Source organism: Erpetoichthys calabaricus, chromosome 18 (assembly GCF_900747795.2).
Source record: "Erpetoichthys calabaricus chromosome 18, fErpCal1.3, whole genome shotgun sequence".
Lineage (NCBI taxonomy): Eukaryota > Metazoa > Chordata > Cladistia > Polypteriformes > Polypteridae > Erpetoichthys > Erpetoichthys calabaricus.
This window is the reverse complement of record NC_041411.2, coordinates 25,584,993-25,612,362: the sequence shown is the minus strand read 5'-3', so window position 1 is coordinate 25,612,362 and position 27,370 is coordinate 25,584,993. Positions and strand designations below refer to the sequence as shown.

General features: G+C 36.6%; 2 protein-coding genes across 3 annotated transcripts in view; one reads left to right on the top strand and one right to left on the bottom strand.

The window, feature by feature from the left end:
• LOC114668868 (protein SSUH2 homolog) overlaps positions 1-4,210 on the bottom strand; it is a 28,997-nt gene extending 24,787 nt beyond the window's left edge. The window contains exon 1 of one of the 2 annotated variants that reach the window (XM_051921040.1): positions 4,013-4,210. In XM_051921040.1, coding sequence (XP_051777000.1) covers positions 4,013-4,034 — 22 coding nt within the window. In that variant the 5' untranslated portion in view covers positions 4,035-4,210. The remainder of the gene's footprint in view (positions 1-4,012) is intronic. The other variant, XM_028824862.2, reaches the window with a different exon arrangement.
• An 8,463-nt stretch (positions 4,211-12,673) lies between these two features.
• sec61a1 (SEC61 translocon subunit alpha 1) lies at positions 12,674-23,710 on the top strand. Its single transcript, XM_028824859.2, has 12 exons — positions 12,674-12,881; positions 13,826-13,893; positions 14,851-14,916; positions 15,947-16,025; positions 16,346-16,477; positions 16,942-17,051; positions 17,403-17,556; positions 18,045-18,205; positions 18,413-18,610; positions 18,990-19,181; positions 20,788-20,864; positions 22,423-23,710. Exons 1-12 carry the CDS (start codon positions 12,875-12,877, stop codon positions 22,607-22,609), a joined length of 1,431 nt encoding a protein of 476 aa, XP_028680692.1. The 5' UTR covers positions 12,674-12,874; the 3' UTR covers positions 22,610-23,710.
• The last annotated feature ends 3,660 nt before the right edge of the window (positions 23,711-27,370 follow it).

Here is a 27,370-nt window from a genome sequence, read left to right as displayed (position 1 = left end):
AGAAAGAAAGGTTGGTAGCTGATTTAATAGAGAGTGTAGACAGTTTTAATAAGGGAACAGAATTGAATACATATACAACCAGTTACTTAGTGTTTTATATTTGTAATAAATTTAGACCTCTTTGCAGAGATCTGTTTTCACTTTGATTTTAAAGAGTCTTTTTTGGTTGATCAGAGTCAAAAAAGGACAAATTAAATCCATTGGGATTCGGTGTCGTATAATTGTCTTTCAAGGAGGTGAACACTTATAATAGGCAATGTATATTGGATGTCGATAAAAGAGTCTCCATCTTAGACTGGAAAACTGGAAGCATTACACGATTGTTTTTGCAAAAGATGACGGACTGTCTGGTAGTTACAAGTGGATCTGTAGTATTGCTAAGAGAAAGTCCAAGCTGGCCTTCCATAAATATCATATTTCATTGACACTGTTTTGTTCTTTTATATGCATTTCTAAATACCAAAAAAGTACCTCAATTTCATTCTCTCTCCCAGTTAAAGTCATTTGTTTTTGTAGCATTTACAACACGTTTTCACAACTCTCAAGTGTCACTGCTCTGACTACACCTGTTCCAAGTTACCCATTAACAAGAGTCACCATATACAAGCAAGTGCAGTAAAGAATTAAGGCCTTGCATGATAAACATCCAGATAATAAACAGGGAACCACACTCACTTAATAGACCATAAAACAGTCCATGAAAATTCTATTCCTGGCAAAGCTGCTGAGATAATGAATATGGGGTCAACTTCAGTTTCCCATGTTTATTAACTTCTTTAAGCAGTTTATCAAATCTTCAGACAAATTATTATAAAAAAGAATAGCAGTTTTTGCCTAACTAAATTGCTGACCTTTGTGCTTCAAAGTTAAGCTCTTCAACCCCCTTATCCACATCATCTTTCCTTTCTAGCCTATGTGGAATGCTTGAACCTAGTGTACTTCAAATTATTGACTTATTTTAACATTGTTTCCACCATTCCATTTTTCATCTGAAAGTTACTAGAATATTAGAAAAATTGTGACAAAACCTGGACGTTCAGCCCAATAAGCTTGTCCATCCAAAGGATGTCCAAAATAACATCAAGTGAAGATATTAAGTTCCCTTAAGTCTTGCTCTTCATCACACTGCTTGGTTCTTTACATGAAGAATAAGTGTTCTAATTTGTGTGCAAAATATGCTTTTGATAAGTTTCCAACTGTGTCCCTGTGTTCTTGCTGAACTCATTTTAAAGTAACAGCTGGGACCCACTGTACTAATTCCTTTCATAATTTTAAACACTTCAATCATTTTACCACTTTGTCTCCATTTGCTTAAACTGAAAGAGTTCAGCTGCTTCAATCTCTTCTCATAGCTCATACCTCTCATTTTGGAATCAGCCTAGTCGATATATCCTCTGGACCTTTTCTACTGTTAGCTATTTATTTTTTGTAATATAGGGACCAAAATGAACGCAGCCACACTATTATGTTATATAATTTAAGCATATCCTCTGTGGTACGTGGCTGGGGGTCAGACCCGGCCGGGACACCTGGAAAGACGGTCGTGGCATATTTATCCTCTGGGCCACGAGGGGGCAACCGCCCTGGAGTAGAAGAGGCCCACGGAAGGGGAGCAGGGAGGCTCAAGACCGTTGGGGCCTCTGGTCACCGCCAGGGGGTGCCCCGAGCCTCATGGAGCCCGGGACTTATTCACTTCCGCCACACCCATGGAGGACAATCCTTCCAGGGTCACCCGGAGTGCTTCCGGGTGCTCTCCTGATGCTTCCGCCACACCAGGACGTGACGTCAGGTAGAGCACCTGGAGCTCATCCGGGTGAGGATAAAGGGGGCCGCCTCCCTCCTGTCAGTGAGCTGGAGTCTGGAGCAGGACGAAGTTCCTGGAGAGAGAGGACAGGTGGCCCAGGGATGAGGAGAGAGAAGGCCCAGGAAAAAGATGACTGGGGCTGAAGGCACTGTGTTATTGTGCGGGACTGAGTTGTGTTGTGTGGAAGAAAAATAAAGCATGGACTTGATAAAGATGCGGTGTCGGTCTGATGGTGTCCGGGCAAATATCACACCTCCTTGGACATGAACGTTTCACATCATGATGTTTAACCTAACATCCTATTAGCTTTCTTGATCGCTTCTGTCCACTGTCTGGATGTACACAGTAACGAGACCACTATGAATCCTAATTCCTTATCCTAAGAAAAAGTTTACATTTTAAAGGTTGATCTTTGATGACTCATGAGACTTCACAGATATTCTCATTTATGTTTTATTTAAGAATCAACTTTATCACAGATGTTTCAACTAAAATTCCTTAGCAGAAAAGGATTTAAGGAAAAAGTAGACACAAGATACAATTGAGGTGAAAGGAGTCAAAATAGAGAATTTGGTTTGAAAATGCATGTCACGTTTTGTGACATCTCCTTCAAGACTTCACATTTTTTACTTATTATTGGACCAATGCCTTTATCCAAGGTGTCTTACTGTATTGGCGATATGATTGATATAATTTCTTTTGTTTTTCTAATTGAAGCAAAGGCAGACAAAGTGACTTGCTTATGGTCACACTTTGGGATTTGAAATCACGAGCTCGGGATTTGAAATCCAAAGCCTTAACCACTATATCACACTGCCTGCCTTCTCTTCTAGGATGAGTGGGATCTAAGTGGAACATATCAATTTAAATTAGAGCAACTAATAGTATTATTCTGAACCAAAGACTACAGTTTGGTAATTATAGTAAAGTGTTTTATTACTATCGTCTAAACATTTCACCATATATTACTGAGCATGCAATGCAAATGCTTTTAAACTGGAAAGAAAAATGTCAAGACACTACTAGGAAGATCTGTGCTCATTGAGTGACTTTGTTGAGATCTCTGCTGAAACTCAAGTGGAGACCTTTGAGAGAATACCAGGGTATTTTTTTTTTCTCAAGAGAAAATTTGAGAAGTAGGAAACAAAAGACAATGTCTCCATTTTATATATTTCTGATATCATTGTTGTTGAGGAGAAACCTTAAAGATATTAATGAGAGCTCTTTTTGATTTTTCATTCCTTTGGGTACTCTCGAGCATCAGACCTTCCATTATGTACTCAGATCCAACATTTTTACTTCCGATGTGTAATACTTAACATTTATTTACACTGAATTTCATGAGACAAATCCACCCAAGCCTGTGCTATCCAAGTCTTCTGTGACAGCATATTTTATTCTGTATCATCTGCCCTTCCATCCAGCTTATTGCCTGTTATCCAGATTGTTTATGTGTATTAAAAAGATTGTGTGTGTTATACCCACCTACAGATTGAACCCTGTGTGGTCACTTCTTTTAGTTTGACCACTAACCTTTCATTTGGCATCTTAACCAAAGTCTTCCCGAAAAATCAAGATAAACAATATCATACATTCCTCCCTAAGATTCTCCAAATTTTACAGACCTTCTCTTGTGCCTGTGCTACCCTCCAGAATTGGCAGGTAGCTCACATTGGAAACATGTGCTTAAGCATTGTCAGCAATCATTTCTCATTGAACACAACATAAAATCTATTGATTTACCTTTCCTCTCAGTTTGCTGTCTCAGTCCAAGTGCCTCTAATGGTATCACACATAATGTTATTTATGTACCATTTTTACAGTATATCATTCCTGTTGTTTCTTTTTCTGCCCCAGAATTTTGTGTTTTCATTGTGTTTGTTTTTTTTTGGGATTTAATCCTTTTCATATGGCCTTCTATCCAATGTTGTTCCGCTTTTTCTGTGCTTCTATTGCTATATTACCTTTCAAATTTTTGTGAAACACTTTGAGCTTAGGAAATGTGATATATAAAATAATAACAATTATTGTGCCTTGAGCATGGGAAAGGTGCCATACAAATAAAATGTATTATTATTATTATTAGTAGTAGTAGTAGTAGTAGTAGTAGAAGTAGTAGTAGTAGCAACAACACATTATAACTCCTGAAAGGAAAAAAATACTTTGAAGATCCTTTTAACATAATAGAACAAAATGTTCTTTACTTACCCAGTGGTTTGCTGTTTTCCATGATGAACGTGAACAGAGTAGTCAAGTGCAGCACAAACCCTGTAGCAACTACGTACTTCTTCTGGCTTTTTTTAAATCTTTTATATTTTCCTGCTGGAGCCGGAAATTCTTGCACAAAGTTGCAGTGGTTACCATAAACTGTTGACACGAAGAGTATTGCCTGTGAATTGTGTAAATTATTGAGGAAGTACTGTATCAGATTGCAGACTTTGCTGTTATGCAAACACCTTGCATACCTTCAGTCTTGACCCGTATTTCCACTTTAGCGACAAGGTAATTACATTCTAAAGAGTCTTTATGAGAGTGAGTAATGAAGTTCAATAAATATTCAATGTATTGCTGTGGTCTGTGTATTTAATTAACTTTGCGCTCATATAAGCTGCTTATGAAATATTATTCTTTTGGCGTATCATTTCTGCTTATGGGTGACATGGTGGTACTGTGATAGCGCTGTCCTTGTTCTTTTTTTCACTTTCATTTATTGTTTTCCAGTTTTTTATTATATTGTTCTGTTCTTTTATCATTTATTTAGTTATGCATTATCTGTTATTTTCATTCAACTTAGTTAATAAGTTATTTAGCATCTCTGTGTTGCAGTTCTCTCATGTTCCTTGTATGCTGGATCCCTAATAGGCAGCTGTTGTTTCAGCAAATCAACTTGTTTTTAAAACGGCAAGTGAGAGAATAAATGAAGGACAGAAAAAAGGATCAGAACTGGAAGGCTGAGAACAATGAAGTATCAAAACCAAAACAAGAAGGTAAAGATCAGAATCTTTGAATGTAGCCAAAGTCACAAAACCAGGGATCAAAAAATAAATATTGTTTGTAAAGGCACAATGCAAGGTTTGTCCCACAGCTCAGGTGAAAACACAGTAAATTATACAACCTTTTAATCCCATCACTGCAGTTACCCGCTGGTCATGACTCTAGGGCACACGCCCTCTAGTGACGGGAAAGGCTGCCTAGACAATGGAACACAACATGGTGGTGAGAAATGAAATAGAATAACACCCGCCCTATAAAGGTAGTCTGGGAACTGAAGCCTAGTGCAGTTTATTTCAAATGTACTCTTGTGGATTTAGGTTATTCTTTTCGTTTATTCTTGAGGATTTCAATTTGGATTTCATTTTACTTTTTAGTCAAGTTCTCTTGATCTTTTTTTTTTGCTCTTGTGTTCTTTTTGTTGTATATTCTTATTTCTGTCAATAAATTCCACATTTATGAAGAATTTTCATGGCGTTTCTCTATACAAGCCAGGGGCTAGTGGTGATCCCTTCCCTTGTTGGGACATTTTGAAAGTGTTTTTGGACTTCACAGAATATATTTTTGTATTTGGCCAGGTATAAGCCGAAGCTAACCACTAAAATGGAATTGAGGCTACCTGTTGCACCCACCTTTTCTGAGCAGACTGGTCGATTCAGGCCTGCTTCTCTGGGTGTCCATTGTTGTGAACTTGAGAGTCCCAAAGCACAAAAGTCCCAATGCTCCCTAGACGGGGAATGCTGTCAAAAACCCTACTAGTCATACAAAGGGTAACGTAGTATCGCTATAAATAAAACAATTGTTTAAAAAAAAAGCTCAGTTAAACAAAAATAAGCTCTGGGGAGCACAAAGGCACAAAGGCAACGCCTTCAAAATAGGCAATCCCAATAACAACCAAAGTCCCAAAGTGAAATCCAAGGATAGTCAAAAATAAAGCAACAAATCCAAAAATCCAGTAATACACAAATGTTTTCATCTAGGTTTTCACAAAAGATATGTTTGGAATTTACAGGTCAGGAGCCAAGGAAAAGAGAAGTCAGAAAAGTCATTGGAAACACTGATGGAAAGCACATGGAGAAGGCTCACTAGCCACTGACCCTAATGAGTGGCAAAAACCACTTTAAAATCTTAATGAACATCCAATGATAGTAGTAATGGGGTAGTTGTGTAAGATAATAATATCAAAAGTTATGCAAATCACGTTAACTCCTTAACATTTCAAGGCAAAAGAGGGTGGGAATGAATCTATGAAAACTCCTGGGAGAAAACCCAGTCTAAGAAAATAATCGTTTCAGGTCTAAGTGATACTAAGATTGTTTTGATAAAACGTTGTTAGTTGCCCCTCTGTGTTCAGTTCCATAGAGTCATCACCTTCAGCCTCAACATCTGTTTGTAGTGACTTCTGGAAATCATGGAGGTTACCCCCAGATTTATGCAGCAATGAAGCCATTATGCTTTTAAAATGAGGGACTGATAGAATCAGGCCAACACCTAAGCCCTACAGTATTTCCTGACACACGAATGGCACCCCAGGAAAATGCCCATATAGAATAAACACAACCAACCTACAAGTGTATAAATATTCCTTACTTACTATAATAAGTGCTTACAAACACGTTAAAGAAAAATAATGACAAAAGTACCAAACAAACACCACAAATAACCCCCATACAATAACATTTATAGACAGGGACCCTGCTACATATTTTACTGATCTGACAAATCTAAATTTAAAAATGCTCCAGCAGGTTAACAAGCATGATTTCAAAAGTATTGAAACTAACGCAGACGATTTGACTAAGATTTTGGGTGTCAGAGGGCAATGCTGAAGGAACTGGAAATCCTTTTAGCTCATTACAGATACCCATTATGCTCAGAACTAAACTTCAGCAAGTCAGGGAGGAAAGTCGCTTTAAAAACCCACACAAACTGCTACAGAAATGCCTTTCTCCCTGGTGTTGTATGGCTTTTTAATAAAGAATATTGAAGATAATAAAAATTTTCTATATGTGGAACTATTGTCAAATTGTTAGATGAAATTTTTTTTTGTTTTTTCTTTTTTTTTTAAAATAATTTAAATGTTTCAGAACTTTTGTGTAACTTTTAACCTGTTTGTCTCTATGTGTTGTATTTTTGTCTGTTATTGGATGCAGCTGGGAAGGCAAATGTAACGTTTTCCTGCATAAACATGACTAAGTAAAAGAGTTTGAACCTTGATCATATACAGTCGTGGCCAAAAGTTTTGAAAATGACACAAGTATTGGTTTTCACAAAGTTTGCTGCTTCAGTGTTTTTAGATCTTTTTGACAGATATTTCTATGGCATACTGAGTATAATTACAAGCATTTCATAAGTTTCAAAGTCTTATTTGAAGTGTTGGCCCTACTTTATCAAGACCTCTGCAATTCACCCTGGCATGCTGTCAATCAACTTCTGGGCCAAATCCTGACTGATGGCAGCCTATAATCAAATCTTGGAGTTTATCAGAATTTGTGGGTTTTTGTATGCCCACCCGCCTCTTGAGGATTGACCACAAGTTCTCAATGGGTTCAATGTCTGGCATGTTTACTGGTCATGGACCCAAAATTTTGATGATTTCTTCCCCGAGCCACTTAGTTATCACTTTTGCCTTATGGCACGGTGCTCCATCGTGCTGGAAAAGGCATTGTTTGTCACCAAATTGTTCTTGGATGGTTGGGAGAAGTTGCTCTTGGAGGATGTTTTGCGACCATTCTTTATTCATGGCTTTAGGAGGCTAAAGTGTCTTTCATGGTCACTTTCATGATTATAAAAACACATGCTCGGGCATGATTTTGCCTGGTGGTGAGATGATCTCACATACTGCTATGCCCCACAAGTTTATTTCACTCATTTACTAAAAGATATTTTCTTAATGTACAGTACCTTCTGCAATTACACTGTGTAATTAAAAATGAACTCAAGATTTATTTTGTTGCATTAATGGACACTATGTACAAGGAAGAATTGTATTATCTTAAAAATAATGATATAGCAGTGTCTTCTACTGTTTAATCCAATCTATATATCTGTGCAGTCCTGTTTTGCACTATATTGTACATTAAGCCATTCTTCTGCTCTTATTTATTGAATTTATTTATATATCATCAGCTTATTGTCTGAGGATGCTGTGGCATAACTATTTCACCATGATCTTGCAGTGTATGTTACAATAAAGATCTCTAATCTCCTAACTAATCTAATCTCTGCTAGTAAATTTGAATTTAAAGTAGAGGTCTTCTGTTTAGATAGGTACAACTGCTATGGCACTGTCGTCAGTTGAGATAAATGCATCTACTACCCTCTAGTGGTCTCTAACTGCTACACTGCCTTTGATGGAGGATTTACTCTCAACAGTGCTGCAACATGAATGCAATGAATGTTCTGAGCCATTTGCTTCCAGAAACAGCTCACAAATGATTATATTTAACGAGAAAAATTGTAAACAAGGTAATCAGACAAGTATAGTGTGGAATGATGGGTTGATGTTAATTAATTGTCAGTTTTGATTTACAACAAGATATTTCAATTAGGCTCCCACACTATTTATATTACCTTTCTTGGATGTTACACTTATATTAAGGTCTAAACAATACAATTTATTGATAAATGCAATAAGTGTAATGATAGTATAATTGCTTTTAAGGTGACATTAACCATGTGAAACAATATAGACTAAACATATGACATATGTAGTTAATTTAAAAACTAGGAGTTTATTTTGCTAATTTTACACATTTCTTTTCTGAGAATTATTTTTCTCTTTGGACTTTTGTGTGATATCACAGCTCTCTCTTCCTTTAACAAATAATAATAATAATTTACATTCATATAGTGCTTTTATCACTGCTAAAAGCACCTTTTGTTTTTTTTGTTTTTTTTTCATAGGGAGCCACTAATGTTTAACATCTATCTGGATGGTGTGATGGCAGCCATTTTGTGCCAGTATGCTCACCACATATTAGCTGTTAGGTGGTGAAGTGGTGACAGAGAGATAGTCAGTTCAACACAGGAGATGATCATTCAGACCACAGGGTAAGTGCCCCCTGCTGGCTTCACTGACACCTCTTCCAGCAGCAACCCAAGCTTTTCCTAGATGGTCTGCCATCCAAACATGTTTAGATTCAGATAGATAGAAAATAAATAAAAATATAAACAGGTAATTAAGTTCAGAATAAAAAGAAAAACAGTGAGAAATATGGAACTTCAGTAGCTTCCAAGTAGTGTCTTGACATTTCTTTTTACAATGCAATTCTGCATTGTGTGCTTGGTAATATATGGACACTTGTTTTTGGTAAACTGCAGTTCTTGCTGCTTAATAATACTATTAGTTGTTCTAATTTATATTGCTGTGCTCCAATTGGATCATACTCATTCTAGAAAAAAAAGGAAAGCAGTGTGGCATAGTGGTTAAGACTTTATATAGAGTATATAAATAGAGAGAGTGAAGAAGTCACAAAGACACCCCATAATACTTGAAAATCTATCAATGAGAGTACAAAAATAATGTCTTTTCAGACCAAGCTCAATACAGAACTGAATAACAGACAAGATGGATGCTATATATGGTCTGGACAGGAAATGAGGTTAGGAGAGCCAGGACTCGAAGTAAGGGTGAGGTCATCAGGTGGGACTTCCTTCAGATAGTCTGCAGAGGAGGAAAGAGAGAAAGTGTTAGCTAACAGCACCAACCCTTGGTCCGGTGGATAATCACACATATTCATGCATATAAACTGTCTCTAAATCCCACGTGTGTGACTATATACTATATATACATATATACACATACATACAGCATATAAATATTAATAAAGACAAAACACAATTATAAAAGGCTGGGGCACCAGAGGTAAACCCCATTTAATTGGCAGGGTTGAATGCCAACAAAATAAAAAAAACATGATGTTGCGTACTAAGTGTCTTAGGGCAGACAGGGTGACTGACTCTTTCCGGTGTAGTCGGTTCTTATGAGAGTCCTGGGCTGGAAGAGGCAGAACTTCCAAAGAAGAGGGGGAAGTGATGTCACAGCTCTTGCTGTCGCTGAGGTATTGTCTTCCACCACAGGATGCGATGGGGCACTGGTGCTAACCTTTTCTTCTTTTGTTCCCTGCACAGCACAGAGATGATGCCATGAGAAGGCAACTGACTTTGCCCCCTGCCACACAGCCTCTGGAAGGAGGTGGTCAGTTCTGAGCCGAATGCACCATAGGATGGAGCTCCCTTCCAATTTTACTTAAACCTGATGGTTTTCTTGCTTTTGAGCCTTTATATTGGTGCGTATAGCAGTCCATTTTCATTATTTTTGCTTTGGTTAAATACTGGAATTAAACAGGAACAACCTCTGCATTTCTCTGTGGTACCTTGCAATTTCTTACACGACCATGATATACATGATGTATTGATTATTTAAGTTTTGGCTACTCCTAAGCTTTGACATTGCATGCTAGCTTTTTTTGTGGTTCCTTCACTTCAACTAGGTGGGGCACAAGCAATGAATCAAGCCCAGGGGCCTCCTATCCACTAAGTCCACCTCTGACAGCAAGTTTCATTAAGATTGAGTAATTTATCTTTTGAATTATTGTGTTCACTGACTCACATCCTGACATATTCTTGTACAATTGATACACATTACTTTAAAAGTGTTCAAATCATGTTCAGGAATAAGTAAAATGTGTAAAATTGTTAAAAAATATGAAAGTCACGATGCTTTCTCTAAACATAATATAGTATATAAAGCTGAATGTGTGTTTCTATGTGGGATTGTCTGGTATTCATATCACACCATTAAATGTATCTCCACCAAAATGTGCAGATTGATATTTTGTACAGAAAGACTGTTTGCTGTGTTTTGTTCCAAAATTTACTCCCAATCATATCTGAGCCTGTTCAATGCAAATTGCAAGCAATGTAGAAAAAGACCATGAGCAAAGTACTGATGAACATGCTAGAAAAATGGCCACTGTATACCCACTTGTCACTCAGCTTACACTTGGCTTTACTATGTTTCATACCCCTGGATAACTGCTAATAAATAGAGCAAGTGTAGAAGTAGGAAAAAAATAAATCAGATTAATAATGGAGTATAGTTACAGCTCAATTTGGTGAAAACATTTAAATGTTTTGGAAGCGAGACACGGCAGAACTTTTCCATTTTTCCTACTTCTGTTAAATATGGCCCATTTTTACTCAGTCTAATGACATACTGCTTTGCAACTGAAGGAAAGTGACAGGCAGTGGACTAGAAGTAGCTAAAGGGAGAAATGCTTTTATGGCTGCATAAACAGTCAACTGTACCATTTACTTTTTTGTCTAGTTTATGTATTGTGAAAATGGCTCTTCCAGCCTCTTGGTACAGTCTGACTGGAACTGGGAGGGTGGATCTTGACTTTGGGGGGGGAACGGACCGGGGGGCTTTTATATCCCTTTCAATCTTTTGCAGCTAAGTGAAAATATGTCATTCATATTTTCATGTTTGAAAGGAAGAAAATTGTAGTTTCTAGCAACATCTGTTAGGCTTCTAATATGGGAAGGTCAATATTAGGGAAAAGAACACCCACCCCTACAGCAACCTGTTGTTATCTACTGCTAACTGCTGCTATAACACAGAAAATACAGTATAAAGGCAATGCACCTTCCATGAGATAGAAATAAAAGCTTTAAGAAACACACCTAATCCATTTCAGGGATGTGATGGATAGGGCCTATTCTGGCAGCACTGGTCAAGAGGCAGGAGTCACCCCTGGATAGAGTGTTGTTTCATTCACAGACCAGCTTACACACACACACCCACATGACCCAATAAGAATCACCAATTAACTGAGCCTGCACGTTGTTTGGGAATATGAGGAGAAAACTGGAGTACCCAGAGCAAAAGCTCTGCAGGCATTGGTGCAAATTCCATTCAGAGAACAATGGAGTATGATATTTGAACCCAAACATTCCTCCTCCAAATATGGATCATTGTATTGTGGCTGAAAAGTTTGATTTTTTTTTTTTGTCTGATGATACTACATTTTCTTATGAATCTATAGGCTTCTCCAAATGTTGTGTAGCAAACTTCAAATGAGCTTCAACATGCTTTTTCTTCAGAAAGGGACTCTACTGGGATCATCATGCATGGAGACTATAGCTGTGGAGAGAAATGCATATTCTTTTCAAGCAGTCTTGGGCTTGTGGACTACTCTTCAGACTAAATTTCTGACTTCCCGGGTTGGAAATCTTATGAGGAGCTCCTGTGCATGCCAGTTGATGGTGGTGTGACGTTCTATCTCCTCTTGTGAATAATGACCCTATTGGTGCTTATAGGTACATTTAGCAGTACAGAAGAAATCCATCACTAACCAGTGCCATTGCTATGTGGCTTCACAATCTTCTCAGAAATGTCTTGGGAGAGCTCTTTGTCTCTACCCATCACAAGATGTTTCTTGTCTGACAGCTTGGTAACAAATGATTTGTTAACTTGCCTTCAGAGGAGGGTAACCCACACTTTTGCGAAGCAAACAAGTTCTCACCTAACAAAATGTAGTAACCCAGCTGATTCTTATTAGCACAGGTAGGAGAACACACTTACTGTGTTCAATAATTTCTTGTGTCATTCCACTTAATTGTGTGTAACTTTTTTAAATTGTTAGAATGTTAAGATTTCTTTGGTTGTTATATTTTATTGAGTTAGTATCAAGAATTCGATAAACTCTTGTTTAAAAATAAATAGGGGAAAAACAGTCTTGCAGGAACAATTTGCTAATGCTATACGATTTGCGCGTGCTTTCACCATCGCACGAACACGTTCGTCATAAAGGTCGTGCATGTAGGAAAGGGCGCGGGTACGCGCGCATGCACGCACCGGATACGGAAGACCAATGGGCGGTACACAGAAACGTATCGGAAGCAAGTCCGCCTCGCACTGACGTGGTTTATCCAGAGGCTGAACCTTGAGTAGTGTTGACGTGTCTTTATCGGTGTTCTCTTCTCAAGTAGCTGCCGGTCAGCTCAGCACATCGAGACCAAGCCGGAGGCGCCTTCTGAAACGTTTCGGGACCAGTGAACTACAGCCAGGCCACCATGGGGAGTAAGTATCAACGGCATGAATTTTTACCGCAAACTGGGGATGCGGCCCGTTGTGTTTGAATGAGGACGGAGGCCATCTTTATGTTGGTAAAAAATAGTAACTAATGTTCAAGTACTTAAATAGCGTTTTAAATGTCACACTTTGTGCAATTTTTCAGCGCTGTAGTCAGCTTGTATGACGGAACGAACTGTTGGGTTTAACCGTAGTTACAGTAACTGGGTAGTTGCGCGTTTGTCATCCTTAATTTTTTTAGGTATTTGCCGATTCATATCCTATAGGTTGTATTAGAAAGCGCAGTGCAGTGTAGTGTAGTGCTGGTGACAATGATGCTTTGCAAAAATGACTTTCTTTAGAAAACCCCCGTAATGATGGTTAATGAGAAAAATTGTGATATTTATTAGCCCAGATGGTCGTGATGAAAGAAAAGGCAGGATTTAGTATATAAAGTTAATTATCCTTACCCTTTTCCTATAATGATGACGTAATCAATCCTGTCGATCTGGATATGGTCATTTTGCATACAGTGATTTTAAAACCTAAAGATTTAGGTGGGGTAGTTGGCGTTATTTTAATATTGACAGGGCAGGAAATTTTACTAATGCCTTAATCAAACGGTACGGAAAATTACTGTCTTGAATGTGGGTTTGTTGTGTGTTGGAAGTCAGGTATTGCATACTTGGGTATTTTCACGTATTTCGAGAACGAAAGCACGACATTAAAACTACAAACGCAGCAGCGCATTTTAAACCAGTTTGTAAACGATTCTTTAAAGCGGAGGTGCATTATTGAGGGCTAGATAGTCGTTGGAGTAGTGAGATTCCAATGAAAACTTGAGTGCCACGTCTGCTTTACTTTTCGGGGCAGGCTGTGTCACAGGAGTCCCTGGGATTTCGTCCTTAAGTTTTTTTTTTTGTTCATTTTTTTTTTCTTATCTTCTTTTATAGTTAAGTTCTTAGAAGTAATAAAGCCGTTTTGTGCGGTTTTACCAGAAATTCAGAAACCAGAAAGAAAAGTAAGTAGCATTCTTTTTTGCTTTTATTTTGATTACTTTTTAAGTTAATACTGACGCATAGGTTGTCCTAATGCATGAAGCCTTTGAACTATAAACACGTTAAAAGCAGTGGTTTATTTGAATTAGATTTTGGTTAACAGGTTGGAGTGGGAGCAAACCCATATTGTTGGCTTTTTATAAAAATAGTAGAAAAATTAGTGAAATTGTGTGCTTGGAATTTTAAGCTTAAATCTTAAATGGAAATATGTTGACATAGGAACTCTGCAAAAGGTGACTCTTGGTAGTCGTTGTGGATGTTATGTACAAGGATACTTGGAATACTTGAGTTATGCCTGGAAACCATGTGCAGTAGCTCACTTTTTTTTTTTAAATACCAAGACTTTCATAAAATTGTTTAATTGAATTTAGGTGTGTTTTATAGATACAGTATGTCTAAAGGTCTTAAGAGAGTTTTGCTCCTGTTGTGGACACCGAATGAGCATGATAGTATACTGCTCAATGAGTGTTATTTCTCAAGCCCAATTTATACCATGCCACCGAGTTATTTAGTCGTAATTAAATTGATCTATGGTTATTTTTTCATTAAAGATATTGAGAGAACCACACCTATACTTTTTTGTGATAAAATGCCAAAAAGCAGAAGTGTTTTGCTTTTGCCCATGTTTGTTGGTAGTTCAAAACAATTTATTGTAAACTACCTTTAGGTGAGAATTGGAACTACAATGGCAAAAAATGCAGCTAGATATTGATGATGCAAAGGTTTTCCTATTAGGCATAACAGACCTGTAATATCAGTGGAGACCTTGTATGTAGGGGTGTGTGATCTAAAATTGGTTATAAGCCTGGAAGCTAAGATAATTTAAGAATACTTAATTTAATACACAACTCACAAACTGTCATATTGCCATAACAAGTCTATAATGACGTTACTGACTTTGTTTTGTTTCTGTTTTAAAGATTCAATTCCGAGAAAAAGTACTATGGACTGCTATTACCTTGTTCATTTTCTTAGTATGTTGCCAGGTAAGTGTGTTTTTGTTATGGAGAACTTGGCCCAAAATTCACTCTTTTGTATTTTGTTTAGTATTCATCTACAGTCCAGGTCTGTTTTATTTGAGGTTATTTCTGTATAGATAGAACTGTATGTAACCACTGTTTTTTACCCCTGGTTTTTTTTCCGCCTACTAAGCATTATTTTCACAAATTCTGTTCACATGGACATTTTTGGTGTGTAGTATAAAGAAGCGTGAAGTTAATTGCTGTAAAACTTAATTAACAAAGAACAAAAATTATAAAATGGCTAAAAAACTAAATTTCTTAACTAAGAGAACGCTGGGTTTCTGGTGTTTGCAGTAGTCTTTTGCACCATGGCTGTTTCATTATATTTTCAATGATTTTTAGATAGTTGGTTTTAAATGTCCCATTTGAATATGGTGCTGAAAAAGTTGCTATTTGCTGTTGATAAGGACTTTATTTCTGTTCCACCCTTTAAGTTCAACAATTACTAAAATGCAAGAAATCTCCTTTGATGTCTTGTAAATTTTCACCTGGTATTAAAAAAACAAAACTGAGTGCCATTATAAGCAATACTGCATATCCTGTCTCTGATGCTAAGTGCTTTTAGACAACAAATTATTTTGTAGAAGAATGTCAAGAAATGTTACTTGAGCTCCTTTAGAATGACAGCTATACATCTGTGTGATGCCTCACTGTGACAGCCAAGTCGGAACTTCTCTTTTTAATGTTCTTGCTTTATAGCTATTGCTATATATTTATTTAAAGAGCTTCTGTAAAAAGCCAAATTTCCCCTTGGGAACAAAGTTCCATCTGTATCTATCGATCATGCATCAGTGTGGTTAAGTAGTGGGTTGGAATACTAATGCTCTGCTTCTGCATGCAAACCAGTGTAGTTCAATTTCCAAACCAGGAAAAACAATTCTTGAAGACAGAGTTGATTAGCATCTGTATTTAATTTATTAGTGTTGGCTCTTGTAATTGATATTGAATAACTGACAAACTTCTTCTGAAATCTTTTATTAATGTGTATTTCTAGATTCCTTTGTTTGGGATTATGTCATCAGATTCAGCTGACCCCTTCTACTGGATGAGAGTTATTCTGGCATCAAATAGAGGTACAGCTCTTGTCACATCTGTCAGGTTATTTATGACAGCTTACCTGCCTTTGAGATATTACTTTTGAATGTTATGGAAATGCAATCACATTCCAGTACTGCTAAGATACTTTTAGGTTGATCTTACTGTAATATTAAACAATGATTAAGACAGGATTTATGTGAAATGTATTCCGATATTAAAATTAAAGTAGTTTACTTAGACACAGTGTGTGGTAAAGTGAGCATGTTTTACACAGGAAGTCATTGTTGAGCATTTTAGATAGAGATGCATCTTTCTTATGATCATACTTAAATATTTAATGCATCTTGTTGCTTAGGTACCCTCATGGAGCTTGGTATTTCACCAATTGTGACCTCTGGCCTCATCATGCAGTTACTGGCTGGGGCTAAAATCATTGAAGTTGGTGATACTCCAAAAGACAGAGCCCTCTTCAATGGAGCCCAGAAATGTGAGTACATTTTCTTTTGTGTCTGGTATTTAGGCTCTCAGTTTGGACCAATTTTAGAATTTCTTTTAAACTCTTCTGTAGTTGTACTCCTACTCTCCTATGAAGATAACTAGATAGAATTGTTCACATATGCAGGCTACTTGAAAAAGTTAAATGAGAACTTAAATAGTACCCTTTAAATGGATAACAATGGAAATATTTTTTTACTCAAGCTAGTTAATATTTATAATTGTAGAAGCAGAATATTAAGCATTGACCATTGAGCACCACCTTTTTTTGTGACTTTAACTCTGTAAATCACAGCCATGCTTTTAATATCTGGCATCTTTGGAAATGCTAAGTGTAGATTGTGGAAATCTACCCTAGAGTTAATTAGCTTTACCTTAACTATTGTAAAATTATATCATCAAATGTGCTGCACCAATGTTGCCTGTAGTTTTACGGTTGATCTGTTTGTTCTTTAGTATTTGGAATGATCATTACAATTGGCCAGGCTATTGTGTACGTCATGACAGGAATGTATGGAGATCCATCTGAAATGGGAGCTGGCATTTGCTTGCTTATAATCATCCAGGTAAAGTCACATTTGTTTTGTTGAAATATTTAGTGGTTACCTTCAAACTATATTTCACATAATATCTCCCTGTGTGTCTTGTGGAAAACCAGATGATCCTTTATAAATTTTTCTGTGTTCTATATTTTTGTATTTTTGTTTAAACAGACTGCCATATGTCATCTTGCTTATTGTTGCGTTATTCTGAATAAACTACTGCATTATTGCAGTGATGGCCTGATATTTATTTAGTCTGAGAATGATCTGTTTTATACTTCAAGTTGGTGATAAATATTGCAGCTAATATTTGTATTCTTTGTAAAGACAGCAGACATTGCTCTAACAAGTACAATTTCTAAATTCTTATTCTAGCTTTTTGTTGCTGGTCTGATTGTCTTGCTCCTGGATGAACTGCTTCAGAAGGGCTATGGTTTGGGCTCTGGTATTTCATTGTTCATTGCAACCAATATCTGCGAGACCATCGTTTGGAAAGCTTTCAGCCCAACCACTGTGAACACTGGTAGAGGTATGTCAGTAATATCTTGTTGGATTAGGAGGATGGTGAAGTGGGATGCAGCTGTTCATAGTTGTCTGTCTTTAAGTGGTGTAGTTGTTGACTTGCAAAGCATTGGTACCAAATGTATTCAATAAAGTTTTTAAAAGGGAAGGTGTTGACAAGTGTGAAAGTAAGGAAGAGACCCCTGGCATTGTTTAATTTTCCAATGGACATTGAATTTTCCTCTGTAATGTAACATGCCACCCATCCTAATTGATCTGTCCCCCAAAGGCTACTCTGTAGAGCATTGTAAATCTTGTTGGGGCATTGTTGGGTTGAATTAATTTTCTTTGTTATTCCACTTCTGGTTTTGAGTCAGTTATGAATATAAATTTTTGTTAAGCTTTTCCTCTTTTAACCTTGGTAATCCTCAAATTCTTAACGTTGTTTATAGTTTTGCTATAGTATTAGGAGGGAGATCATGATTGTGATGTGTGGAATTTTTTCTCCACCTTTAGGCACGGAGTTTGAGGGAGCTATAATTGCTCTGTTCCACCTCCTGGCAACCCGTACAGACAAAGTCCGTGCCCTTAGAGAAGCCTTTTATCGTCAGAACCTCCCTAACCTCATGAATTTGATTGCTACTGTGTTTGTGTTTGCTGTGGTTATTTACTTCCAGGTAAGTGACTAGTTACTTTTTCTGTGTACTTTGTAAACTATGAAGCTACTTAGATTTTATACACTTGGTATGAAAGTGCGTAAGGAAGAGGGGTGCCATATCCCTGCAAGACAGCATTTCCCTGCAGGGGTTTGTTTTCTCATACATGACTGATACTTTCATGAAAAATGTATATATTTGTGTGATGTAATATTTTTGTCTATTTAGGGATTCAGGGTTGATCTTCCAATTAAATCAGCCCGATACAGGGGTCAGTACAACACTTATCCCATCAAGCTCTTTTATACCTCAAACATTCCAATCATCCTTCAGTCTGCCCTGGTTTCCAATTTGTATGTCATCTCTCAGATGTTGTCCACTCGCTTCAGTGGAAACTTCTTAGTGAATCTACTGGGAACGTGGTCTGTAAGTATCTTCAAGAATAATTGTTTTGCCTAGATGTTTGTATTGTGTTATCATGGACTACTTGGTAAAACTAATGTCCTTTCTTATTACCTTAAAACAGAGATTTTGTTTTCATTGCTACTCAAAGGATATGTATTAAAACGGCTCCCCAAAAAGTAAAACTTTAGTGTATCTGGATGTTAGCATGAATGGCCCAGTTGTGCTGACATACTAGTATTGTGAGGCACAAATAAGTGTTCGGTTTCCAAGACCTTACGTTTTCAGTGTGAACTGTGTTCAATAAATTCATATTTCTTTGGAAAAATATGGGTCATATTTTGTTATGCAATGTGTCACAGCATATTGTTTATATTCTACATTTCATTTTTATTTTAATTAGGACACTTCTGCTGGTGGACCAGCTCGGGCCTACCCAGTTGGTGGTTTGTGCTATTACTTGTCACCGCCTGAATCTTTCACGTCTGTTCTAGAGGATCCAGTTCATGCTCTCATATATATTGTCTTCATGTTGGGGTCTTGTGCCTTTTTTTCCAAGACTTGGATTGAGGTGTCTGGCTCTTCAGCTAAAGATGTAAGTGTGGATTTGAGAGTTGGCTTAAAAGCATCATAAAGTGTATTCATGTATTCAGAGGTTCCGAGGCCACGAGACTACTCCGCTCCCACTGGGAATGTGTACATTATGAGCATTCAACTTTAAAGTTTGGGTAGGAGTAGGTTGAAAATGTCAGTCTCTAGCAGTTCAATGGTAGAATGATTGATTTCTAAGACAATGCATCAAAGAGGTGTGGAATAAGGAAATTAAACATGAAATGTTGGAAAATTATCAATATTAAGATTTTTCCATACATGGGATGTTTCATCCTAGTCTAGTAATGAGGATGCAAAAAGAAGTCTTAACTTCCCTGACCTATTTTGCTGAAATGAAACCTAAAATGTTTCAGTAGCAGAGTAGTCAAACTGTAAGGGATGTATAAAGAATATAAATATTTGGAGAAGTTACATTTGTTTAGACATTACTTTTTGTCTATGTTCAGGTGTTCACCTTTAATCTTGTAGAAGTATTCTCTTGATCACTGTGCTTTCACCATAGTTTAGTCAACGTGAATTTCCAGCCTTTTTAACACTTTTCAGAGTGCAGAATTGAGGAATGCATTTCTGATCAGATTTTGGTTCAGTGCATTAACTTCAGTGCATTTTTTTTCCCTCTTCAAAATGCAGACTCTTACTGCTGCTGTTTTAATAGGAACATCTGCTTTGTATTTAGCCCAGTTTTTCCCGTCTAAACAAACATCTCATTAAAATACCTTCTGTTACTCATAAGTACTGGGAATGGAGTGTTTGATTGCATTCATTATGCTTCATTGTTTAATGTGTTTAACAATGCTTGAAAATATTTCAGATTCTTTGCTTGACGTTTGAATGTAATGAATTGAAAGTGAGCAATTCAATATTTGGAATATTGTATCATAACTCACTGTTCTGCAGTATACACACATTTGTAAATGGTGATATACTGAAAGTTGAGTAACATCTTTGGTTTTTATTGATATGACGTAATTGGTCAATTTTGAAAAACAGTTCTGTGAAGGTTTGGTTGGAGATGGGATTTTTGTATTTTTTGGGGACCTATATATAGTTTGGGACTCGTCAGCCCTAGAATATACACCTGGGCCACATTTCTTCCTCTGACTGGGTTCATAATTTTAAACTTATAAAATTGGTTTGATATAATACAAAAAGGCTACAAGTTCAACATGGTATTTTACCTTCTAAACACTTGGATCTGTTTATTGGGCAATGCTATTGTTAAACATTTTTCTTGAATGCAGTGTTTTTGCAATACCATCTGCTCACATTTAGGACTACCCAAGAGCCTTTTGTGCATTTTAAAGTATAGCTCTCTTTTATCTTTGGTCCAAATGATCAAGCCTGCCTAATTTGAAAACACCGTGGCCAGTTGACAATGCAAGAACTGTAACACCCACCTGTGCTAACTTTCCAAATACAAATTGCTTTTTAAAGGTGGTGGACATAGTGGGTGGAGTCTGTTATGTCCTCATGTTTGCATATGCCAGTTATAATATATAGTGAACTTAGGCCTTATTAGGATTTATTAAATATTGCCCGACTTAATACAAGATTACATGGTGAAGTTCTTTTGTATTTGCGGTCTACAGGTTGCAAAACAATTAAAGGAACAGCAGATGGTTATGAGAGGCCACAGAGAAACATCTATGGTCCATGAACTCAACAGGTTGGTATTAAAGGAAAGACTAATCGTATTGTTGTATATAAGAAGAATCTATAAAAAATTACACCTGTATGCTAAGGCAGTCAATGTATATTTAAGGTTTATGGGAAGCTTATTTCCTGGTTTCATGCACATTACATAAGGGCACCAGTTTGTGTTTTAATTTGAGTCTGTTTCACATAACCTTGTAAAAGACACTAGTAGTGTTAACAAAATATGCAGACATACTATGTAAACATGGGCTCTAGTGCTATATTCCTCACACTTGTGCGCGCTAACTTCAGATATATCCCTTTGTTGCTATATATTATATGCATTTGATTTTTTGATATCTGTTTTGGGAATAGCAAGATTAAATATGGTTTAGACTTCACATTAATTGGTGACTATAAAGAGTATTTTAATTGTAACTGTACTTAAAATACTGTTTTATTGCTCAGATATTCCGACATTTATAAAACACCCTAAAGCAAATGACAAATTTAGATTTTTATATTTTTCTAGATAATGTATCTAGACTATCACTGTAATGCAAGCACTTATCAAAATGGCAGTTTTATAATTTGCAAACAGTTAAGTAAAAAAAGCAACAATACAAGTTTTAAAAATGCTTTTTACTATGAGCTTGTACCGCCCCAAGCAGAAGTGAATCAACCGACTTGCTTGTGGTAATGTTTGGTGTACAGTTGCCCGACTCCGGATAACTGACTCTTGTGTGAAGTTTAATAAAAAATAACTAAGGCATTGTTGATCAAAAGCAAAGCTACATGATAAATGAAAACTATAAATTCTCGTAAACTGAAACATTAAGATGGTTGGAAGCTTTATGCAGCTTAAAAGGAAAGACCCTGATTGGGGAGGGCGGACCTAAACTGCTTTAACATTGGTGTCAATGATGAGGTTGAGGATTCTGACATGCTGAAAGGACAAATTGTCAGAGAAGGTAAAATTGGCTGTGTTGGCCAACGTGCTTTGTTTGCAGGAACCCGGTGTTTGAGCAGGCATTGAATAGAGCAGAAAAGCGTATTGGTACAGATGTTTATTGAATCGGGAAGGTTTATCAGGTTTTTGCACATTACTTGGGTTCATAAGGTGGTGTGAAATAGTTGATCTGATGTATTTTAAAATGTGAACACTGCCGAGAGACTTTACAGAACATTCTGAAGATAACTCCATATATGCCTCACGTTCTCTTTTATGGACATAAAGTATGTAATGTAAAATTAATACGCAGCTGGCCACAGTTTTGAAATATATAATATAAAATATTGGTCTATTGCCACTTTGCAATATACATGCATACATTACTTGCTTTTTTTCTTCACTATATTCATTTGTCAGTCACTTTAACATCATCTTGAAAGTTGTTAACAAGTACACTTCACTAAAAACGAATGGTTTACCTCATACTGCTTGAGAAAGCAGATTGAAGACAGTTAAAATCTGATAGGTTTGAATTTGTGTTTGTGAATGAAGTAGGTCGGTATGTCATTTAGTAGCCACTGATTTTTGAATATGAGAATTTGTTAAAGCAAAGCTGACAGTTCATTTTGTCTTTCAGGTACATTCCTACAGCAGCAGCATTTGGTGGCCTCTGCATTGGTGGGTTGTCTGTCATGGCAGATTTCCTTGGTGCAATTGGATCAGGAACTGGGATCTTATTGGCAGTTACAATCATCTACCAGTATTTTGAGATCTTTGTGAAAGAGCAAAGTGAAGTTGGAAGCATGGGTGCCCTCCTTTTCTAAACTAACACAAAAGAAAAATCAATCTTCTGGCATTTCTTACATTATGAAAACTGTAAGGACTTTTCCCTCCCTACCCCCTTGGTACATCAAAGTGAAAATCTTGACTTTTTTATATATATTTATATGTATATATAAATGTATGCAGGCACATCAACTGGGTGTGGAATTTATTCTACATTTCACCCCGTATGCTGAAGTGGAAGGAAACATTTGAACTGTTTGCTTTTTATGAGGATGTTTTTATTTTCTACAGAAGCAGTCCAGTTCAGTGCATGTTGTGGTGTGGTTGGATTTTTTTTTTTTTTTTTGGATATGGAGTGCCATATCATGTCTCCTTATTTCCCATGAAGTTAAGTTTTAAAAACGCAAACATTGACCTAAGGCTAAATTATTCCTGTTAGCAGAAACATTTCATTCAAGCTTCTTTCAGGAGCAGTCCATGTCTGCGCCGATGATGGTGTGTTAAGGGGTCTGCGGATTTATTTTTTTTTTTAATCAGGTGTAGAACACCAGAGGGATAAATCACATGGCACTTTTCCATAAGCTTCTCGTACTCTGACATAGTTTTAAAGAGGAGCTTAGTTGCCTTCTTGTGAGTGAAGAAGGCTGGAAAAGGTGATTGTCTAACCAACCAGTATTTGCACACAGGTTGGCCGAGTACTCTCTTCACATGTGATGTGGTACAGTCATACAATATCATAGCTGTATAACCTGCAAGACACAGAACTGACAGTATTCTGTTGCTTATGGAAGTAAAATTTCTAGCTTGTCTACCATTTTGTTCAGAATAGTTACCCGATTCTGGACGGTTATCTACCTTTTGTTTTGATAGACTTTATTGCTGCAGAGTAAGGTGGAAAATTGATAATTTACTTCTGTGTGTGCATCAGAAAGCAAGGTTAATATTTGTAGAGAACATGAACCTTGATGGCAATAAAGAGATACCATAGATTTTTTTCGTCTATTCTGCATTTGTTTTGGTTCAACCTACTGTTATTTCTTCTGGTTAACGTATAGATTTTTCTTTTGTATATAAGAAACCTCATGCATTCCTCTTTGGTTAAAATAAATACAATGGACATTTAATAAAGAATTTTGAAATAAGGATTTTTTTAAATAAAAAAAATCTTTTTTAAAATATCAAGTGTTCCTATTTCCCTTCAATTGAGTGTGCGCATAAGATCAATAACTGCGTAAAAACTCATGAATTTAGCGGAAGTTGAACGCCCAAGTATTTCCCGTTGCTGTGGTTCTGGTGCTCCGTTTCCTTCATAATTCTAGAAGGTACTTTTGTATTATGGTTTAATAAGTTACTGCAATTATACACAGCTGCAGCAGTACAGTCATTATCTTAAGGAATATAGTATAGAACATTATGCCATGCTTTTTAAAAAATGGGGTTTTATTCCCTGTCCAAATATTATTTTACGCGTATCCTCCCTGTAGGATATTTTGTTCTCATTTTCCAGATGTGCATTTTAAGGTTAACTGGTGACTTCAGCAAGAGCTGTACTGTATACCCAATGATGGACTGAGTTTTTTCTATGGGGTTTGTTTTGCTAATAATATGCAAGTGTTGTGGATCTGTGCAAGGGTTCACTCTGAGACTCTTGATTAATGGATTTTACAAAATTGATCAGCCCTGTTGTCGTTTTTTTCAAATGACTAAAATGAGATGTGTATTTAGATATACACTGACATCAATAGTTTATAAATGGAGTTTTTTGTCCTTGGCTGATTGATGTGCACTTTATTTTTCAGGTTGAATTGCTTGGATTTGATTGGACTTGAGTGGGAATAAATTGAAATAGTGAAAGAAAAGTGCTATTTAATGAGGTGACAATACTGTCATCAAAATGATAAAAACGAGTGGATGACTGGCAAATCATTTGATTAGGCATATTCTAAATTACAGATAACTTTTACTATATTGAGACTAGTTAAAATTAAAAATCCCTCATCCTTTCAGCCTCAAAGTCTCAAAGGACTTTCCTTCACTGATTTTCTATTGAGGTTTTCATTTGGAGAGATAATCAGAGTTCAAATTAGGAAAATCTGACAAGTCATAATTTGAATTGCTGTAATTGTAGTTGCCCTACTCCAGATTTAATGCTATTTTCATTGTTTGAGTTAAAGATGGTAATTTTATTAATCAATGTAATTTTGGTATCTTGAAAATCAGTAAGCATGAAAACGCCCCCTTTCTGTATATTGGGGATCTCAAACTCCACTCCTGGAAGGCCGCAGTGGCTGCAGGTTTTCATTCTAACCATTTTCTTAATTAGTGACCAGTTTTTGCTGCTGATTAACTTTGTTTTAATTGACTTTTTAAGATTTGTTCCCCTAAATTTTTTCGTCATTCCTCTGAATTGCAATGTGAAGTGAGTGAGTCAACACAAAACCAACAAAGTCAGGTCCTCAAACTCCAACCAATTTCACTCCAACCGGTTGCTCAGTTGGGCGTCTTATTAATGAAAACGTCTTTAATTTCATGGCTTGTTGCTGGTCTCATTGTGCAATAGAAAAAAAATCAACTATTTTGAAAATATATGCTTTTTTAAGACCACTGTTAATGCTTTGGGGACCTGGGCAAATCAACATTCCTGAGACTTCCACCATTTTATTTTCAGATATTGTAGGATGGTCAAAGTTTGCTGGTTATGTTTTGGTTCATTTTGTATCTCATTATTGTATGGCTCTTAATTAAGGAAATGGAAACAATAATTGGGTCGGAGTCTTAAAGAGCAAGTCAATTCAAATGAATTAATCAGCAGCAAAAACAAGTCACTAAGAAATGGGTTAGAATGAGAACCTGCAGCTACTATGGCCCTCCACCACTGAAGTCTGAAATTCCTGCTGTATATGGTATTGTTACATTATGTAATCACATTTTTCTAGTATGCAGTATAGTTCTGATTTGCTGTTAATGCAAAAATGTAATTTCAAATTAAGTATATAAAATTGAAACAATCGTTGGACAAGGACCTGAGGCAAAGTCTAAAGAAAAGCCCATGAAGATGTAAAAGAAAGTGCCAACTAAGAAGAAGATATGAAGCTAAATCCTGGGGTGGAGGTAAGGTCCGAGCTTTAGAGTAATCCTTGCTTATTTTCTTTTTACTTGCATGGATTTCTTTGTGGATTCCTTTTAAAGAAAATGAACAGAATGTGCTCAAGAAGTGTGTGTTTTCAGTATCGACTATTCTGTTTTTGGTTGCTTTACTATATGTTTATGCTCTCAATATGGTAGAATATTAAAGAAACACACAAATGATTATGGTGCTGTTACTTAGCCACATCCAATCTTTTTCATGCGTTATTTCTTTTAAGTCATGGGTGTCAAACTCCAGGCCTGGAGGGCCGCAGTGGCTGCAGGTTTTCATTCTAACCATCTTCATTAGTGACCAGTTTTTGCTGCTGATTAACTTCTTTTGCTTTAGTTTTAATTAACTTGACTCTGGTCCATTAGTTGTCTTTTTTTAATTAGCGGCCAAACAATAATGAGACACAAAACGAGCCGCCACATCACCAGTTCTCCTGTGCCTGTCAAACAATATCTGAAAATAAAGAAAAGTGAAGGTCTTGGTAAGGTTGATCTCTTCGGTCACCAAAACATTTAGACAAACAAAGTCAACATTTTTGGAAAAGTCTACTGTTGCAGAATGAGAGCAGCAACAGGCCATGGAATTAAATAACAGGCTTAATTAATGGACAGAATTGGCTTCCCATTAATAGATTGGAGTGAAATTGGTTGGAGTTTGAAATCCCAGTTTAGCTGCTCATCTGTTGGCTCGTTTCACATCTCATTTCTGTTCGGCTGTCTTTTCAAGAAGAAAGGAAACAATTCAGAGCACTGAATCCTTAAAAAGAGCTATTAAAATAAAGACAAAAGGAGTTAATTAGCAGTGAACATTGGTTAGTAAAGAAGGTTAGAATGAAAACCAGGGTTATCCATTGTTAATTAGGTGCATTGACGGGCTGTTACTACTTATACCTGAGCTCTCATCTTCAAGCAACTGAAAGAGTAAATAGTAGCCATTTCTCTGGTATAACTACAATGTCCGTTACAACACTAGTTAAAGGTGTAGTATGGAAGAGTAAAAAAAAAAGTGACGATAAGAAGAATGGATAAAACAAATCTTTACTTTTCTGAAATTTATGGATATTAGAAAGGTTCAAGCAATGGTAGCACAGCAACTGAAATGAAAATATCTGAGCTTGAATATAGTGACAAGTCAAATAAAATGACACCTTTTATTGGCTAACTAAAAAAAGATTACAACATGCAAGTTGTCGAGGCAACTCAGGCCCCTTCTTCAGGCAAGACTTAATAAAAAAAAAACTGGAGTTCCCTGTGTTTATGTAGACACCAGGACAGATAAACATCGGAAAACCAATTAATAAAATTTAATAGACCGCCCCGGGATAAGATTCATTTAGCAAGAGAGGAGAACATTGTATAGTCAAGATCGATGTGCGAGAATATGGAGTTTAAGGTGTCGTAGAACTGTTAAATGGGAAGGCAAATTTATAAAGCAAAGTGATGGGACATGTGGCGTTTTGTTCATTTGGTATTTTATTTTGCTTATGAGAACTTATTTATTGCCTTCTGGCTGTGAATATAAACATATAGTATAAATAATAGCCGTGGATTAGTTCCTGCCTTGCGCCCGGTGTTAGCTCAGATTGGTTACAGCAGTCCCCCGTGACCCTGTGTTAGGATAAAGCGGGTTGGACAGTGATTGACTGACTGATGATTAAAGC

Coding starts and splice junctions, on each gene's coding strand:
- sec61a1 (XM_028824859.2), top strand. Junction 16,026..16,345: donor TATTCTGGCATCAAATAGAG/GTACAGCTCTTG, acceptor CTTGTTGCTTAG/GTACCCTCATGGAGCTTGGT. Junction 18,206..18,412: donor CTGTGGTTATTTACTTCCAG/GTAAGTGACTAG, acceptor TTGTCTATTTAG/GGATTCAGGGTTGATCTTCC.